Raw genomic sequence first — 20,614 nt, forward strand, 5'->3', positions numbered from 1 at the left:
TTACAAAGTTATTGACTATAGCTTTTCCCTTTATTTCATTTAATTCTCTGATATCAGTGCCAATGTCTGTGTGAGACTGCTCTCAAATGGAAGGAGTGCTGTTAGTGAGTTGTTGGGGAAACAGATATTTGTTTGCAAGTGCCAAGACATTTGCTGTCCCTCCTTCTCTTCAGGGATAAATTGAGATGATTCAGTGTACACTCCAACCCTAATTTTAATCCCATTTAAACAAATAATTGTGCCCTGCACCTTTCCTCGTAAATTCACTCTCTCACGTATTTGTGGCCAAGGCACAGAGACAGTTACTAACTAGAATAAATCATACAATTCACATTTTGTGGGAGGCAAAAAACCAACCACACATGTGTGATCAGAAGAAAACCTGCATTGCTAGTTAAACTAGAGCCATCTGAATAGAGAAAATGAGCACCTAAGACTGTAAAACAATTAAGGAGGAAGGTGTCTGCCGCAGGGGACTTTGAGGAAAATGCCCCTGTTCCGGTCTGTGGGCAGTGTGGTGCTTGCAGCTGGGGCTGGGAGCACAGCAGGGATGGAGGGGAGGTTCCTGCCAGGCTCTGCGTGGCTCCTGGCAGGAGGGCAGCAGGGCTGGAGGGGCTGTTGTCTCCTGCTTGGATTCGTTCTGGCTCTCCAGCTGCGCTCCCCCCTCCTGCCTGCCTGCACTGATGAGCATCCTCCCTACGGGAGGCTTTCTCCGGAGCGTGGTCGCTGCTGACTGACAACCTGAGAAGCCTCTAAAGAATTTAGAGATTCTTTAAAGTCATTTAGAGATTCAAAAAGTCTCTCACAAACTTGTGGTGTAGGAGATGGGGCACAGCCTGGGCTGCTCTCAGTGCTGGGTACCCACAGGAGAGGAATATCCGGTGCTCCGTGACACAGAGGTGCTTGCAGTGGGCACCACGGGGCTCATCCCCTGCAGCCTAAATGGGCTCTCGGCAATGTTGGGCATGGGATCCCTCCTTGAGCTGCACCAATGGAGTTGGGAGGTCGAAGAAAAGAGACCTAGGCTTGTTGCCACAGCTTTTCTTTTGAATGCCTGAGAGCGCAGTCGCACGATTTGTCATCGGGCCCTCCAGTCAAAAGGGCAAAGATGTGTTGGAAGCAGAGAGCAGTTTTCAGCGGACGGTTTTGTTGTGCGGTGCAGTGCAAGTCCTCAGATCACAGACGCCGGGTCACTGACGGTTAAACTTGAAAGGACTCTCATGCAGCACATTTGTTGTAGGGAAGCACTGGTGTACCGAGAGCAATCTTACCGGGTGGCAAATGCGTCTGTTTGCTTGCTCGTTTTAAAAGTCTCTTCTTGTTTAAAATGGTGGGTACTGTTAGGAAAAAAGAAGTAGCATTACCATACAGTGCAGAATACATGTCTCTCCTAGGCAAGCCATGCTGTTTGACTTTCATCTTGCATAGTAAAAAACCTGTAGTTATTTTCTTTTTAAGCCTTTCAGTTATTTCTGTCAGGTATTGATAAGTGGAGAACTTCCTTCCCACCTCTGTTTCATGCAGTTGCCCTCAGGCCACTTACAAACATTGTGCAGATTCATGACCAATGTTTATGATAATCAGGAATGTGCTTCATATTCATCAGTGTGCTGTTACATTTGTGGGTGCTCTTTTTAAATTTTAAATGAATTAATTTCTTAAAAATGGTTCACTAACAAACCCAAAGTCTTAACTAATTGTACTTTGCCCTAATGCACACCATCCCTAAGGAATGGGAGATTTACTCGGCTGGAACAAACCCCATTTCCAGTCTTGGGTCAGATGGAGCTGGCAGCTTCTTCAGCTCCAGGGATAGCCACTGGGGTCACTGGGACACACAGGGCCCTCCAAATCCAGGCAGATGGAGGCCTTGAGGGGCTTATACTCACCAGACATGTGGAAGTTGTGATATTTGCAAGTGCAGCTTCATTTTCGTTCATGGTGTTTGCGTGAAATCTTAATTCTGAATTCACTAAAGGGACAGGGAATACATGCACCTTTCTGAAAATATCTCTAATAGAACTGGCTATATCTCATATTTATGTCATTTGAATTTTGAGGAGTGTTGAGTAACTGCTGTTCCTACTGAATTCAATGGGATTGCTGTGAATACAAAACACATTTGGAAGTCAGAACAATAATGTGTGTGCATAGCTATAAAACAGGTTGGTTGATACTGTTTGTCACATGTAATTTGCTTTTCTTCCCTTCTTCTTTGAAGGCAGTATAAAATCTGGATGTTGTTGGTTTTTACTGTTTGTTTATTGCTGAGTAATTTCAGCCAACATGTGTTTTTCAGCATTAAGTCTATTCATCATGAACATCAACCCATTGAGATTGTAAGTGTGTCACAGTTTTCCCACCTAGATCAAAATGAGAATCTGGAACAGCCTCCTTCTTTTTAACTTAACAAGCTGGTTTTATTTTCCCCTGCAACTTGCTTTAATAATATGACCAGCTTTAAGTTTTTCAAGCTGGAAAGCTTGGCAGTAAAGTTCTGTGTAGGGCAGAGGTATGAAACATAAGGTTTTTCTCAGGTTTGAAACATGGCAATGGTTCTCTCTACCACTCTTCTACTGAGCACTGATGGGAAATACTAATTTAGGAGCAGAATTCTGTTCTCTGGAAAGTACTTATCATCTGTTAGAGACAGGGACTGCAAACCCATTTTCTTACAGGTCAGGTCACCACATAATATTAGTTGAAGATCACATCACAGAAAGCCATCCTAGCAATGCAGTCACTTCTGGTGACCCCAACGAGAGGGCACAGAGCATTTTTGGTGTCTGGTCCATCTTCTCACTTCTAGTGGTTCTTTTGCTCACAGCTGATTCATGACAGAAGAGTGGAAACAGCTCTGCAGAAATGGAAAGGCCACTCTAGTATTCTCTACCAGCACAGAAGCAGATAGCCATTTGTCTTAGTAGTGACAGCAGATTATCAGAGAACTCTTGGCAAAGCTGTCTTTGTCCTAGTTTGCCACTGCCCCAGTTTTAAAGGCACTTGCTTCTCCAGACTGCTGCCCACACCATCAAAATGAGCTCTGACTTGATTCTGCACAAGCTGAATATCCTGTGGGAAAGAAAGTGCTGCTTGTCCTTGTCAGTGCTGACTTCCAGGACTCACTGCTCACTGTGCAGGATATGACCCTTAAATGAATTTTATGAATGAGCTAAATGGATTGCAATTGATTACTTCACTTGAAAGTACAATGTAAAATCACGAAAATGAGCACAATAAAACATTCAATTAAATCGCACCAATCTGGTCCATTAGTGGAGAAAAGTCTGTCTCTCTTTACTTTCAGCTTCTGCATTCAGGCAGTTTCTGCAAACAGCAGCTAGTCTGTGTTTCTGGTGCTATGGTTATGAACTGAGGGAAAGACCTTGAGCTGAGTCTGTGTGACCGCACGTGCCTCAGGGTACTCGGCAAAACAGCCTGAGAAAGGCGCCTGCTGTATTTGAGAGCTGCCTGATCAAATGGGAGGGAGGAAATCATAAATCTAGGAAATTCATCTCATGCATTTGATCCCACCAGAAAGGCTGTCCCGCTGGCCACATTTCCACGAGGAGCTCAGTCTCAGTCTCAGGTGTGTGCTGTGTGGGAACACCCTCCCTGCTAACAGCAGCAAAACACAAGGAAGGGAAAACATTTCTATGTAGAGATGAGAAAATGCATGAAGTAATGCATGTATTGCAAGGACCTGCACAGAGGCTGATGTTCTTCCACTGCCCTGGGCTGGAGCTTTGGCTCTGCAAAGGGGCGGTGCAGGGCCCAGGGCTGGCCCCACTCGTGCTGTGACGAGGGCAGGCTCTGCAAAGCTGCCATGAGGGCTGCTCAGATCACTGCAGCGACCCTGCTTGCATCCCTATGCTTAGATACAAAAGAAAGCTCTTAACTGCTGTGTGTTGTCTCTTTGTTTTGCATAATCAAGTGTTGAAATCATGATAAATGTTGACATCAAGTAGCCAGAAGTGCAGAATATAATTGTGTAAGGCCAATGGGGTCATATGAAGTTTGTGCTCTGGCTAACATAATATGTAGAAATATTACTAACAATTAGCATAAGTATTGCCGTTTATTATAACTAATTTTACAACTAATTATTATAAGTAATAATTATTCTACTAGGATTTTTTTCCTGAGGGCTTTGTCATTCCTGATGTTTGAAAGTTGTAGATGTCATAGCTGAAACCCTAATTCTATAATATTCTCTCAATGTGACTGTTGCATCCGTGATGCATTTCTGTGACTCCATATACAGGTCTGTTCTTTTACATCTGTCTTACTACATGCCCTTTTGCTAAATGCTCTGTAGGCATCAAAGCAGGCAAGAATGACACAGGACCCTCTAGGTAGCAGGGTAAGCAGAAGCAGCATGCTATTAAGATCTTCCTGTTATTTCACTGATGATTTTGTAGGTATCGTCTTCTAATCTCATTTAAAAAAGACTGAATGTGCATTTGAATATTTCTGAGGAGAAAATTGCTAAGCAAAACATATATATAATCCTAACATTTTGGTAGGAATAGGGTGAGTTATTATTGATTCACAGAGCACGACAAAACATCACTGCATGAATTAGCAAACAGCTGTTTCTAATTTGAGTTTAGAACTGTACACAGAGGAACTTGTTTTAGTGTTCACTCCTTTCATTTATAATGAATTTTAATTACCGCTACAGGTGAGAAAAATGTAGAAACAAGCTTGTATCTTGTGGAAGAAACAAAGGAGAGACAGATGCTAACAGATTTACAGTCTGTGATAAAAGGAATGTTTTGGTACACTTTACATGTAATTAGAGTGCAGCTGTTTTCAGTCCCAAGTCCATGATGCACAGCAGAATATAGTATCTGCTGCTTTTCCAAAGGGAGTAAAGAAAAACAGTGATTCAACTCTGAAAGCATTTAGTTTATTCCTAGATCTAACATAAAACTTTCTCCTCCAGCCCTATTATGCCATTTATCGAAGCGTGAAATAACTTACTTAATGATATGTTAATTTTTTGTTACCAGCAAAATACAGACTGTTTGACATAAGGAAAAATAATGTTAAAAATAACTTATTTTATCAGCTGCTCAGAGTTATGGATCACCCTGTCGATGGTCATTACTGAGTCTTGATAGCTCTGCTAATGGGAGACAAGGGCTCAGGCATGCATTACTCTGCCTTAACAAGTTTCTGTATATCAGCTAAGCTTCAGTAGACATCTTTGTGTGTACTTTTAACTTGCAGTATAAAAAAGACTAATTAGATGTATCTTTGATCACTACAAAAAGGTTTAAACAAAGACAACAAGGTTTAAACTGTCTATGTGTAACAGTTTATCTGTGGCAGACATCCCAGCAAGTTTAGTGTTTGAAATTCTGCACTACATCTTGTGCTGATTTTGTATTCTAAATACAAAGTTACTCTCTGCATGAGAAGAAAAATCAGATTATATATACTTTTCATTGAGCCAGACATCTTCCTTGCTTTTTTAAAAAAATATAAAATGAATTGCAGTACAAAGCTGAGAAAGTTTTGGGAAAAGAGTCACTAACCTTTGGTAACTTAGTCCAACAAAAATGCTTACCCCATAAGCATGGGATTAGGTATAACTGAATTTTTCTTGAGTCAGAGATAATAATGAAAGTGGTGTTACTTACATCAGCACCTCTTAGACTTCTCTCTAATTTCATGTTTGCTTTGAACATTTTATACATACATATATATATATATATATATATAAATAGCATAGTGCCATAAAATACAGAACTCTGACCCTTTTGGTAAAGAAGCTGACGTCACTGAAAGCTCTGTGTAGAGTTCTTCAGAGCAGTGTGAACTTCCCAGGCCCTCCTCCCTGCCTTGGTTGAGGGTGGGTTAAGCAGTTCTGGAGGACAGTTGCGTGATATTTTTTGAGGAATAATTATAAATAAGTTGCAGAAATCCTTTTCCTCTCATTCAGTGAAGTGTGCTTGAGTGTGCAGTAGTGCTGGGTGTCAGTCACAGCCCAGCAGTGACAGTGCCATTCAGAGGTAGGTGCAGTGTCAGTGTACAAGGACTTTCATTGCCACAGGGGCCTGTGGGTCACAGCCCATTATTGCCTTCTGTGACACAATGAACAGAAATGTTCATTGAAGCTAATAAGTGTATAAAAATCAAGTTTGAAATATTATTGGTACTTCTAATTATTTCTTATGACTGTGAAGGAAATGTGCAGGAAAATGGGACTAAAGACTCCAACAAAATAATTAAGCAAAAAGCTGTCACAGTGCACTGAAAATGTTGAGCTTAAAACATTTGCTATGTAAACTTGATTTGCATTATTTCACACCAGCACTGCAGTGTAAATGAGCAGCGTATGCTATGTGAGCTTCTTACTATAATCCATTGTAATGATCTATCCCTGGCTTTAATACATAGTGCAGCAATGCAAAATTTGCTGTAACCAGTACTGAGGATTTGTCAGTCCTCAATCTCTGTGTTTTATTCTCATAGTTAAGCATCTGCAATAATAATAATTATTGAAATTAATAGCATTTCTATTGGACTTTCCATCTGAGGATGTCTCAGGGTTTTCACAGCGATGCAGAAATAAGCCCTACAATTTGCCCTTGAGAAGCAGATGGCTTTTTGCTGTTATGGAGATGAGGAACTGAAGCACAGTTCAGAAGTGTGGCTTATGGTGCCAAGCTTGTTTTCAAAAGTTACTTTTTTGGGTGCTAGAATTCCATCAACGTTCAACAGCTTAAAGCATTTTCAGTGCTTTCACCATCTTTTAACTTGTGTATCATGGAGGGACTCAGAGAAAACCAGAAGTCTGAGCTTAAACAGCAATCCTTCCTTCAACAATCAATTTCAGGGTTTTGTGTTTGTTAATTTAAGTATTTCTCTTGTGTACTAGCTCTGTGCTAGAGGAACAAACCTGTTAGAATAAGATCACGTTCTAAATCTGACCTCTTTGGTTTACTGTCCCGTATGGAGATGCCTTCTGGGCTCAGGAGGGGTGTCTTAAAGATGTTTCTTTGGCCAGACCCTGGATTTTTCTGATGCCTGGGGCTGGTTGTGCAGGCTCTCCTGAGCCCCGTGGTGCTCAATCTGTGCTGGTGGCACTGGAAGGAACTGGCCTGCTGCACTGCACAGGCCACATTGCAGCGTGCCCGTGCTGTGGAGGGATGCACAGAGGCCCTGTGGAAGAGCCACCTGAGCTCCCCACACGTAGGGGAGACAGACTGGGGAGAGTTTTCAGTGGAGGGGGACCCAATGATGCTCTGTTGATGAACAAGAGCTTTAGGGAAGGACAAACTTCAGGTCCAAGGCAGCAAATGTGGTCTCTGTGCATGTTTTTTTTTTTTTCTTAAAAGGAAAAGGAACCAGCTGGGGATAGCCTGGGTTTGTGCTCTTCCTGCCCAGGAATGTGGCCCCCAGGGCTGGGTGACTGGGGAGCTGAGCAAGAAAGCGAAGCTCTGCTCAAAGTTCAGCAGGAGTGAACTGTTTCCAGCTACCTGTGGGCAGGGAGATGGGAAGGTGTTCGCAGGGACTGTGAAATTGTGTCTGGTTGATTATATTTCTATTAGCAAAATAACTCTGGAATAATAAATATATCAATGTCAGCAGTGTGTGCTGAGATGGCAGTGCTGCTTACTCCTGGCAATCTGTGATGAGCCATTTGTCTCCCTTCTAAGAGAGATCACGTCTTTTTAAAGCTTCATTTTATTGTTTTAGTTTCATGAATATGTCTCTGAACTTGCCTTGTGTTATCTGGAAGATAAATAGAGAATGAAGTATGATTTATACTACATTTTGGCCAAATTGTTCTTCTTAGAAGGAAAAATACATTTATTGAATGCATTGAGGCTGGAATTAGTTCCTCACTGATGATGATAAATGCTTGCAGTCCTGTAAACGTGCTGAACATTAAGTTGCTAAATTACTGTACCACTTTGAGATTGATTATCAAGAATGGCCCTTTAAGCTTCATGACCTGCACATATATCCTGAGGACTACTGGCATCCTGAAGCTTCCTTAATGCTCTTTTTTTCCTAATTAAACTTTTTATTGAATTTTCTTACCCTTTTAATACTTGTTTTGATTCTCTTATGCGCAAATGACAAAAGCCTTGCACCAGCCATGTGATTCTCTATTTTAGAACAGTCCCACTTTGCAGGATTAGCCATTTTAATGACTTTAATCTCCTTTTTGAAAGTGATTTTTCTCATTCTGCTACATTCCTTTGATTGCATTAATGTAGAATTATTATTCTAACCATCTTTGCCAGACATGTCATACCACATCTAAAATATATCTTCCCACTAAAATATTACTGTGGTAAAATACCTTAGAATTTTCTCCTCAGTTCATTATAGGTCTTTTCTTCAATTTAATATGGCAAGTTAAAATTAACAGGGCTATTATTCATTCATTCCATAAAGAGATTAATGATAATGAGTTTTCCCTAATTTCTTCAGTTTAGGTGTTCAGTAATTTAGTATCTTGTTAATAAGAAATCCAGGTGGGTTGTTTCTGGTGCTTAAAGTTTCTTCTAAAATTCTTTTTAAACTGTAAAAATATGAGGAAATGCTGGAATAAAAAGAATCAAGAAATTAAACATGACAATTGGTAAAAGGTCCAACTGAAGCTAACAAAAGGAGATAATCTTTACATTCTATGTAAACACTTCCATTTTATGACAAATCCAGCTTTCCAACCTGAGAAATGTTATTATTTTTAATCCAAATTATATTAGCAAAGGCTTTGTGCTTCACTCACAAAGTAATACTACCAGCTTTCTTTGATTTTGTTTTCTGAATAGCCCAATATGTTTGAAGAGCAGCAGCTGGACGGGAACTGGCTCTGTTTGAATGTTAGACTGTGTTTTGAGGTAGATCTGTTCATTTCAGAGGAAAAAGAGACTTTCTAGAGATTTGTTCAGTTTGCATGGTGGGCCAGTGTAATGGTTGGCATACGTGCATATGGATGTAAATAAGTTAAAGCAGTTGGCCCAGCCTGTGTTACCACTGGATTTGGCCCATGGCATCTCAGGTTTCCGAGCCGAACAATGGAGCTTTATTCGGTGGAGGCGTTTGGAGAGCTCGGGCTTCTCTCGGCGCAGCCCTTGCCGTGTGCGCCGCCGCTCCGCACACGGCAGCCTGGCTGCGAGAGGGGGGATATTTCAAATGCACGTGTTTTTTCAAACATTTCTGCAAACAGACATATAAAATTATTACAATTACAGCCAGTAAGGCCGAGCAGTATCTAGCAAATGGTGGGGTGCTATTTCTCTTGTTGTTTTTCTCCGCTCTCCCCCTCTCCGTAGACAGCAGCAGCGGCACAAACGCAACATGTGCTGCCCTAGTTCAGGCCCAGCATCCCCCTCGTGCTCCCCTTTGTCTCCTTGCCCCTGGAGGAGCCCAGCTGGTGAGAGGAGGGAATTAGGCAGCCCTGAGCTACCGGCACCTCCCCGGGGCCCCTAATCCGGGCGCTGGCAGCCAGCTGCCTCTTCCCTCCGACGGCCCGTGGCCGCAGGTCCGTGGGGACGGAGCCCCGGATACGGCTGGCGGCAGAGCTGGGGATGGCGGGGGCTGGGGGCTCCCCGGGGGCTCCGCAAAGCTGTGCTGGCAGCGGGGTGGGCGGCGGAGGTGGCTTAAATTGGGAACATGAGGCTTTGTTGCAGCTGCAGAGAGAGAGAGAGCCGTTTGTGGTCGGGGGAGTGAAGCCTGAGAAAAGTTTACATAAAAATCAGGAGCTCGTTTTCTGTGCTTTAGGCTTGGGCTCCGCCAGATTTGGAGGAGCTAGTTGAGCGCAAAGACCTTGAGCATCTTAGAAGCGCGGATGCTCACTCAGAGTCGAGGTGCATTTCGGGAGCAGGAAGAAGCAGGTTCTCGGTATCCAGCATCGCTCCGGAGCAGGACGTTTAGTGAAATGGGGGAGCAGAGCTCTCGGGAGTAAGGGATGCGAGAGCAGATGCCTCACCTGGAAAATAGACATCCCCATCGTGTGGGCAAAGTTGTTTGGGGTGTGCGTATTTGGTTTAGTTTTTTCCAAGGTCGCTGCTCTCTTTCTTTACCTGGGATGAAAAAGCAGGTGCTTGCCAGAGCGGACGGTGCTGCAGGAGCTGCCTGGTACGGTGGTGATACCCTCATTAGCCGAGCACTTTTTGAGAGCTCATCGCTGTACTTGTGCCTTCTCCGCCTGGAGACTCTGTAGTTGGCAGGCACGAGGAGTGTGCGTGTGGCAACCTACACACACAGTCGGGGATTTTTTTATTGGTTTGTTTTAGTAAAAACTGAAGTAGGAACATTAAATGTTTTATAAGGATGGTGTATCTCGAGAACCGGCTCCTTTTTGGAATCTCCAAATGTTTGCGTGGTCAGCGCTTTCCATCATTTACGTGAACTTTATTTTTGCTTCATTCTGTGGTTTAGTTTGATATCAGACTAGTGGCATTTATGTTTCACTCAACATCTCTGCATTTGTTGGAATTAGGATATTTGAACTCACTCTCTTCTGTTTCTTGTTAACAATTCTGTTAATGGAAGTGACAACATTTTATGTATTTTTCCTAAAATGACTGTGGGGCTGCTGGAGTTGGTGCCGTGTTTCTTTACGATAATATGCGATTATAAAATATTTTCAAAGCTTCATATTAAGTAAAGGAAATAGTTATTAAAACAGAGGCTGGATGATCTTTAGTTTATCCTGCACTTGATTCTTTTGTGATGTCTAGAGATCTCCAGTGGTGATTTTCCTGGGCATGAAAAAAATTTGTTTGGTTTTGTACCAAGAGAGCAACATTACCTTTTATACAAGCAAACATGGTAATGGTGCAGATCTCTTCCCTGATTTTCTTGAGCTCTCTCAAATCTGATGCTTTTATTCCACCTAGATGTTCAACTCTGCCTTTGAGCAGCCTTTCATTCTGTTACAGTTTTGAGACAGAACTGAAGGATTTTTTTAATGGAGACATTACTTAAAATCATCTTGATGTAGCATTTAACAGACCCACAAATTCACAGGTGATCACTTAACACTATAGCTTTCTGAAGTGTTTGTATTGCTTCATTGCACATTGTGTTTCGCTTTCTTTATTCATTGTTTATTGCTTTGCAGTACAGTGAGCAGGTGTTAAACCTGCTAAAGAAAAACGCTTTTTATTAACACTATATGTTGGCATATTTGTGAATTATGTGCACAAATATATTTTTATTTCTCTTTCTCAAACCTCCTTTCAAATTCAAGAGGGTTTATTGGGTTTTTTTTTGAGTTGATTTTTTTTTTTTTAGTGCTGTAGTAGCAGAAGCCCATAGTGTTGTTGAGAGCTTTGTCCTTATTTCACAGATGCACTGGGAATTGTTTTTAATCTCCTTTCTGCTTTCCCATTACAGATGGTGATGACGACCCACAACTCTCCTGGGTGGCTTCATCTCCCTCCAGCAAAGATGTTGCATCACCCACTCAGATGATAGGAGATGGGTGTGATCTTGGCATCGGGGAGGAGGAAGGGGGGACTGGCCTGCCGTATCCCTGTCAGTTTTGTGATAAGTCCTTCATTCGCCTGAGCTACCTTAAAAGGCACGAGCAGATCCACAGTGACAAGCTACCTTTCAAATGCACCTACTGTAGCCGGCTTTTTAAGCACAAGAGGAGTAGGGATCGCCACATAAAGCTTCACACAGGGGATAAAAAGTATCATTGCCACGAATGCGAGGCTGCATTCTCCCGCAGCGACCACCTCAAAATCCACCTGAAAACCCACAGCTCCAGCAAACCATTCAAGTGTACTGTGTGCAAACGTGGGTTTTCATCTACCAGCTCATTGCAGAGTCACATGCAAGCTCATAAAAAGAACAAGGAACATATGGCAAAGACTGAGAAAGAGGTGAAGAAGGATGATTTTATGTGTGATTACTGTGAAGAGACATTCAGTCAGACTGAAGATTTGGAGAAGCACGTAATGACACGCCACCCACAGCTTTCCGAGAAGGCAGATTTGCAGTGTATTCATTGCCCTGAAGTATTTGTAGACGAAAACTCGCTGCTCTCACACATTCATCAAGCCCATGCCAACAAGAAACACAAGTGCCCTATGTGTCCAGAGCAGTTTTCTTCAGTGGAGGAAGTCTATTGCCACTTGGACAGCCATAGACAACCTGACTCCAGCAACCACAGCATCAGCCCTGACCCAGTCCTGGGGAGTGTGGCGTCCATGAGCAGTGCAACGCCGGACTCCAGCGCGTCGGTGGAAAGAGGTTCCACTCCAGATTCGACCTTAAAGCCTTTGAGAGGACAAAAGAAAACCAGGTCTGTTGACAGAGAGGATGGCCAGAACTGGTCTAAAGTTACTTACAGCTGCCCCTACTGCTCAAAACGTGATTTCAACAGCCTTGCTGTTCTAGAGATCCATCTGAAGACCATTCATGCAGACAAACCTCAGCAAAGCCACACGTGCCAGATCTGCCTTGATTCCATGCCTACACTGTACAACTTGAATGAACATGTGAGAAAAGTGCACAAAAACCATGCCTATCCCATGATGCAGTTTAGCAACATTTCTGCATTTCATTGCAATTACTGCCCGGAGATGTTTGCAGATATCAATAGCTTGCAGGAACACATCCGCATTACTCACTGCGGCCCAAACGCTACCCCTCAAGATGGCAACAATGCTTTCTTCTGTAACCAGTGCTCCATGGGCTTTCTGACCGAAGCTACCTTGACTGAGCACATCCAGCAGACTCACTGCAATGTAGGAAATTCAAAATTGGATTCCCCTGTCATTCAGCCAACACAGTCTTTTATGGAAGTTTATTCATGCCCTTATTGCACAAACTCCCCCATTTTTGGCTCCATCCTGAAGCTTACAAAGCATATTAAAGAAAACCACAAGAACATTCCTCTGGCACACAATAAGAAGTCAAAAGCAGAGCAGAGTCCAGTTTCTTCTGATGTTGAAGTCTCTTCCCCTAAAAGGCAGCGGCTTTCTGCAAGCGTAAATTCCGTGTCTAATGGCGAATACCCATGTAATCAGTGTGATCTAAAGTTCTCAAATTTTGAAAGTTTTCAGACCCATTTAAAGTTGCATTTGGAGTTGCTGTTGAGGAAACAGTCTTGCCCTCAGTGTAAAGAAGACTTTGATTCCCAGGAGTCTCTTCTGCAACATCTCACCATACACTACATGACAACTTCTACTCATTATGTATGTGAGAGCTGTGACAAACAGTTTTCTTCAGTGGATGATTTGCAGAAGCATTTGTTGGACATGCATACTTTTGTGTTGTATCACTGCACACTTTGCCAAGAAGTTTTTGATTCCAAGGTATCTATCCAAGTGCATCTGGCAGTCAAGCATAGCAATGAAAAGAAGATGTATCGTTGCACAGCCTGTAACTGGGATTTTAGGAAGGAGGTGGATCTCCAGATCCATGTGAAGCATAGTCACTTGGGTAATCCATCAAAATCTCACAAATGTATCTTCTGTGGTGAGACCTTCAGCACAGAGGTAGAACTTCAGTGCCACATCACAACCCACAGCAAAAAATACAACTGCAAGTTTTGTAGCAAAGCTTTTCATGCCATCATCTTGCTTGAAAAGCACTTGCGGGAAAAACATTGTGTTTTTGATGCTAGCGCTGAGAATGGTACAGCTAATGGCATGACCCCAACAAATAAGAAGACAGAAGGGGCAGATATCCAGAACATGTTAATGAAGAATCCAGATACTTCCAACAGTCATGAAGCCAGTGAGGATGATGTGGATGCTTCTGAGCCCATGTATGGCTGTGACATTTGTGGGGCTGCCTACACTATGGAGGTCCTCTTGCAGAATCATCGTTTGAGAGATCATAACATCAGGCCTGGGGAGGATGACTGCTCTAGGAAGAAAGCAGAATTCATCAAAGGTAGCCACAAGTGTAATATCTGCTCAAGGACCTTTTTCTCAGAAAATGGCCTGAGGGAGCACATGCAGACCCATCGAGGCCCAGCTAAGCACTACATGTGCCCCATCTGCGGGGAACGCTTCCCATCGCTCCTGACCCTGACGGAGCACAAAGTCACTCACAGCAAGAGTTTGGATACAGGGACGTGTCGGATCTGCAAAATGCCACTGCAGAGCGAGGAGGAATTCATCGAGCACTGCCAGATGCATCCAGATCTCAGAAACTCCCTCACTGGGTTTCGCTGTGTTGTCTGCATGCAGACGGTCACCTCTACCCTGGAGCTGAAAATTCATGGGACGTTCCATATGCAGAAGTTGGCAGGAAACTCTGCAACCTCATCGCCTAACGGCCAGGCCTTGCAAAAACTCTACAAGTGTGCGCTGTGCTTGAAGGAGTTCCGGAATAAGCAGGACTTGGTAAAGTTGGATGTGAACGGCCTTCCCTATGGCCTGTGTGCTGGATGCATGACCAGGAGCACCAATGGACAGTCTTCGAGCTTGACTCCACAGGAGGTGAACGAGAGGCCATGTGGCAGCCTGAGGTGTCCAGAGTGTAGTGTCAAATTTGAAAGTGCTGAAGACCTAGAGAGCCACATTCAGGTAGACCACCGAGACCTGACACCTGAGACCAGTGGCCAAAGGAAAGGTACCCAGACGTCCCCTGTTCCCAGAGTAAGTACAGCTGAACTTTAAAGTATCTAAGGGATAAAATGTAGACCTTCAATGTGAGAACTGATCTGATTTTTTTTTTTTAATTTGTCACTTTATCAAATCACTTGTGCTACTAAAAAAACCCCTCAGCAATACAGGAGAAAGAGTAGAGTAATTCATATAGAACAATCAGAAGTTGCTCAGCCTCTCAGGCACCTTGATTCCTAGTAGCAGTGCATCAGATTTTTTGTCTCAGAACTGCCTTAGATTTACCAACAGAGAGTTGAGACTCTTGGACAGTGGGCATTGAGTTTGTCCATGAATTCTGATTCTACTGAACTGGCAGATCTGGAAAAGCTGGGGTAGTTTAATGAAAAATGGAGATGCTGAGTACCCAAAACAATAAAAACATCTGTCATATTTGAAGAATGAGATTATTTCTTACCAGGAAAACAATAATGAACAGGAGGATATAGGAACTTGTAAGGGAAAGTGTAGTGAACTCCATCCTACCCGCCAAATTCTCACCTAAACCAAACTTTTGTGCTAAAGAGCTTGTCCCTAGGAATGTCTGCCAGAGTGAAAGTTTTGAGGTTACTTGGACGTCTGTGTGCATTTGTGTGAACTTGTTTGTGTGTGCATATGATTTTAAAAGTGACTTTAAAAGAACCTGCTTCATGGTCCTTGTGTAGGGTCCAATAAGGGGATAAGTAGTTTCTTAGCAAATCTGGACATTGTCTAATGTAGATTACATAAAAGTGTGCTGTCCTTGACTTTTTGCAGAGAGCCTGCTTTCCCATTTCTTAGCTTACAAGTTACTTGGGAACATGCAGATCCATGTAAGGTTCCAGAAGCCTACTCAGGAGATTAATATCATTTGCACTTTATAGTCTTTTTAAATTATTTGTTGACGTTTTGGTTCAAGAATGGGCCAAGTCAGTCCTTCCTCTGTCAGGAACAGATGGAATGAGAAGTGGATTTTGGAAATCTTCTCAGGAGACCAACAGCAGACACATCTGAGTATTGATATCATCTGACATTTTTAATTAAACATGATGGGGTGAGATTTTCAAAAGTATCTAAGGAAATTAGGCACCCAACTCCTAATGAATAATTCCAGCCGTAGATGCCTGCTTATGTCAATCTGCTAATTAAAGCACCCACAAACACATCTTACTGAATTAAAAGCACCTGAAAATACCATCCATTCAACTAGAACACCAGAGGCTTGGTAAGTAAGAGAGAGGGCCCTAGTATATCCTGAGGATGTGGACTGAGGTGTTTCCAAGGGAGCTGGTGCAGGTTGTGTCCCTGGCAGGAATTTTTATCCCTGCTCCATGTGGGGCTGTGTGGGGCAGCAGTGTCTGGCTGAGCTGGGCTGGGCATGGCCATGCTGGAGCAGAGCCCCAATCCAGCCTCCTGAGCCAATCCCACAGAAAGCTTGATTTCTTTTCTTGTCTTCTCTCTCTTGGTAAAACCACTGGATATTGTTCCCTTTGGGTGTGACTAAGCCTCCAGGCACACAAAAATAATTTTGCAGAAGATTGAGGAATGGAAATATCTCACCTTTGGTGTGATACCTAGGTTGGCCTAGGTCATTGTTCTTCTTCCTCCTCAGGACTTTATTTTTTTCTAAATTCTTGAAAAATACCTCTGTTCTATTAGATAGGACTAATTTGTATTTCTGCACCTATGGAATTACCTTTCCCTTCCTATCAGCTAGCAGAACACATTGACATTTTCTGTCTTATTTCTTGCTTTAATTCTTTCTTTTCTGTGACCGCTTCCATACTTGTTCTCTCAGGAGAAAATGTTAAGTTCTTGAATAAGGTAAATGCTTTGAATTTCATCCCATGAGGGAAGTTCTGAGTTTCTTTGTAGAAGATAATAAAAAATCTGCATTTGTGATGATGGCAAATAGTACCTTACTGGTGTCTGTGGCCTATATGCTAATATCAGAGATAAGCATCCCAGGAATATATATATATATATATATATATATATATATATATTGTTATTAGGAATAATTCATTATCTTACCATTCATTATAAGTACAAGACCTGAATCTGATATGAGTTCACTAGAAAACTATTGGTGTTTCACTCAGGGTTCTGAAGGCAATGAGTGCCCTTTGTATTTGCCTAGTAGAGGGATTTTCAGAGAATTATACTGGCTTTTAAATGGTGATACATCTCTGCATTCAAGAACAGTGTTTACTTAACTTCATTGGCTTCATAGAAAACCTAAGCAAGTTGAACATGAACTCTCTTGTCATCTTGTTAGTGTGCTGCACACAGGTAAAATACCACATTAATGGAGCAATCTTTAGTGCACAGTGTATGTAGAATGATCTACACATGTTCAGAGAACAGCTACTTCTCTCCAACTCTTGAATATTTCTATATTTCATTTTTTAAGCAACTTACTTATTTTTCTTTTTTAAATAGAAAGGGAGTTGAAGATTAGGACAAGGTACAGTCAGAAGTATCATACAGGTAGATTAGATTTTTAAGTAGTGGGTATATATTTCAGAGTAAATAAGAATAAGCAGAATGAAATCCAACAAATGGAAAAGATGATAATAACATATAACATCTGTAACTTCTTTCTATGTCAGAAGTTGCTCCACCACCCATTATTTACTTTTTGATAGAAGAGGTGAGTGCAGAATCCTAAAGGAATTTCAGGAAAAAAAAAACAAACTTAAATGAATATTTAACCCCAAAGTGAAAGAAAGGGAGAAAGAAATATTAGCCCTTGATGAATAAAGAGTATCTGGGATGAAAAACAGAACAGGAGAAACGGAACAATTCCTTTTTACTGGAGGTATTTAAGTTTGTGTATATATGCAAGTGTGTATAGCACCACAAATGAAGTATGACTATTTTGTTATATTTTGTTTTGGTTTTTTACTATTAAATTATTTGAGGTTTTATTGTGAAGATCAATAGGAGACAGCTAGAGGAGCATTGAAAAATACTCAGAAGTGATTGGCAGGCTTGTTTTTTGAATTCATGAGAATGAAAGAAAGCACATAACCCTTGAAAGTCCTGCTGTATTTGGCCTTCCTCAGATTTTTAGTATCACAAGCAGGAAGAAGATCTGTAAATTGATCATGCTTGTTTCTAGAATGCCTGCCTAGGATCCCTTCATGTTGATCCACAAGACAGATTTCCTGGCAAGCATAGTTTTTGCAGTGTGTGTATGGCAACATCCTCTTTGGAGGATTTGTTTTTAGAAGTTTTAAAACAAGTCAATGGTCTTCTGCAAGAGACATCACTTAGAGGAATAAATAAAATACATCTTAGTAGTAAAAGATTCCTCTAACATGCGTTTTTGTTTCATTCATATAGTTTTGTGTGAGCTATTCTGCTTGGATAGGACTGAAAGTTTTTTTTTCATATGAGCATCACAGATAATGGTATTATTCCAGTATCTGACACAAGTATAGTTCAAGGCCTTTTTTATATTACATTAAGATCTCATCATAGATGACACTTCCCTGTTTTTCTGAATATCTTTCTGTGCTTATCAGCTTCAATTCTGAATACATTTTATTAATTCATTTCCACATGCCTTCTAGAGGAATGTGCATATCTTAAGAAACATGACTAATTTTTTAGTATTGAGATTTTTCATTTCCTGATACTGCAAACAGTCACATTTCAAGTCACTTTCTCTTATACAGATTTATCTTTGCTTTGTAACACAGGTATCATGAAAAATACTTGTTTAGCATTGACAGTGGCAAATGTTTAGACTTCCATTTTCGTCTTGAATGGTGTTACTATTTTCAGCCCACCTAGGTTATTTGGAGTGAAGAAGCAAAGGAGGTAGCATAGAAAGTTGAAAGAATAAACCCTATTGTGTTCCTTTATTCAGTTTCTTTTCTCCTGCACACTTTCTTGGACTCAGTTCCTTCTCTTTGTTCTCCCCTACAACCCTTCTCTTCCCTTGTAAATCCACTTGAATGGAGGAATATTTTCTTTGTGGAACAGGAAACTATTTCCAGATTTAAAGGAGGATAGTCTGGAAAACCCATGGGAACAATAGATACTTCAGAAAAGAAAACAGAACCCTCTGTTGTTATTACTACAATTCTGTGCCAAGACTAGAATTAAATATCTTGCATTTGTGGGGAATGAGCTGTCAGCTGAAGGCCTGCTCATCTGGTCTCTCTTATCACCCAGATGCCATCACCTAGACTGTGTTAACTCCTCAGAGTGTGGCCACCTTCACTGTTACCACTTGTGAAGATAAAACTTTACAAAAGATAATTGATCCATTAATAATGCTCATAAATCAGAAAAATAATAGTAGAAGATCATATTTGGTACCACAACTAATTATAGTTGTATTAAAACTAGTGCTCCCCATTTACTGATGACAGAAGGATGTTTTAGGACATTCTTTCAAAGGCAGTTATTAATGGGCCAAAAAATCAGCTCTTCCACCCCTTGCATATACACTTGGGTGCTAATCTAGCTATAGTTATTTTGAGACCTGTATAGGCCATTTTTTAAGCTCACTCCATGTCAAGTGGGGTCCCCAGTCACAGGAGCCATGACCTTGCTTAAGCTGCTTGTCTGCATGCACGGGCCTCCACTGAGGCTAAAGGTAGCACAGAGAGGAAGTCTGAAATCTGCCAAGGGCTCCTCATGCCAAGCAGAGTGTTTTATAACATTGTGAAATGGTGGAGGAGTTAGCACTGGCTCTGTGGGTAAACAAAGACATCCTGTCTCCAGATCTGTTAGTAAGTAGCTTTCAGAAGCACCAAAATCAATTAAAAGTGAATCATTTGTCTGTGTTAAATATAACTTTGAAGGTTTGAAATAGAGTCAGGCTGAAATACTGTCCTCTAGCTGGTTACTGAGGGAGACCTCGTAGCTGAGATCAGCACTGGACAAGGCACAGAACTTAGCTTTGAAGTTTTAAGGAAGAGGAAGGCTTCAAGTTTTAAAGGTGACTGTGTGACCACATGAATTAGTCACTACCCAATCCTATTTTGCTCTTTCAAGGTTTTTTGTGTTTTGTTTTATTTTGAAGTTAGGAGCCCTCAGCATGTGTGTGCCAGTGTGTTTGAGAGGACATGTGTACGTATGTGTGCTGCGCTCGTCTGCCAGAACAGATTCCCCAGAAAGAGTGCTGCAGAAATCCAGCTGCTTTTCCATTAACAGCCTTGATTTCCAAATGGACTCCAGGAGGATACTTTCTTGAGCTGCCTAGGGATAACTAGCCAATCCAAACTATTTCCTTTTCCATGGTTGGCTGTGTCAGCTTTCATCCAATGGAGTATGGCCTTCTTCCCATTATCATGTTAATCACCCATTGCTGTTTTAGCCCTGCCTAAGCAAAGCACACTGGTACAGAGTTCATGGAATATGCCTAACTTCCATGGTGCATTTGTTATTATGGTGTTACAGCCTGTTCATTAGCTTCCAGCAGGCTACCTTGTTGCCATTGATGACATGGGAAGTAGTTAAGCTCTTGGTAGCACCTAATTTGTTCTTTCCTCAGCAGGTGCTTGAGGAAATTGGATCCCATGCACAGAGGAGGTGGCAGCAACTCCTCTGTTTAACTCAAAACTTCTGACTTGTTACTGCTGTCCTAAAAATGGGGTTCTATACCTGGGTGTGAGGTGGAGGCTGAAGAAAAAGTAATGTGCATCTAAACGTACACAAAAAGTATCCTCAAAAACATTTTCCTTCAAAAGGTTAAGAGGGTGTAATTTACTGAATTGTGCTTCTCTGTGCTATTGGTTTGGGGTTCTCATCCACCCCTTGTGGCCAGCACACAGAGATTTCTTGTGTGTTCTGCTGCCACCACCTTTGGCTGTTAGATGCAGACCTCATGCTTGTGCCTAGTGGCAATTGTTGCAGTAGGAATTATTCTCCAGAAATAAATAGGCACAAAAGGTCCAATTTTTCTAAATTACACATCAAAAAATTTCTATTTAGATAGCATATTCATATGCAGTAAATAAGCATGTACATCAAACTAAAGCACCCTACATACTTCTGCTTTGGGAAATAAGAGTTTT

At 41.7% G+C, this 20,614-nt stretch overlaps 1 protein-coding gene across 2 annotated transcripts in view; it reads left to right on the forward strand.

Annotated features, from left to right (window-relative positions):
• Positions 1-20,614, forward strand: part of ZNF423 (zinc finger protein 423) — a 225,203-nt gene that overhangs the window by 116,765 nt on the left and 87,824 nt on the right. For both annotated transcript variants that reach the window (XM_041458934.1, XM_041458936.1), the window contains one exon: positions 11,371-14,594. In XM_041458934.1, coding sequence (XP_041314868.1) covers positions 11,371-14,594 — 3,224 coding nt within the window. The remainder of the gene's footprint in view (positions 1-11,370; positions 14,595-20,614) is intronic.

Source organism: Pyrgilauda ruficollis, unplaced genomic scaffold (genome assembly GCF_017590135.1).
Source record: "Pyrgilauda ruficollis isolate IOZ18807 unplaced genomic scaffold, ASM1759013v1 scaffold13, whole genome shotgun sequence".
Taxonomy (NCBI): domain Eukaryota; kingdom Metazoa; phylum Chordata; class Aves; order Passeriformes; family Passeridae; genus Pyrgilauda; species Pyrgilauda ruficollis.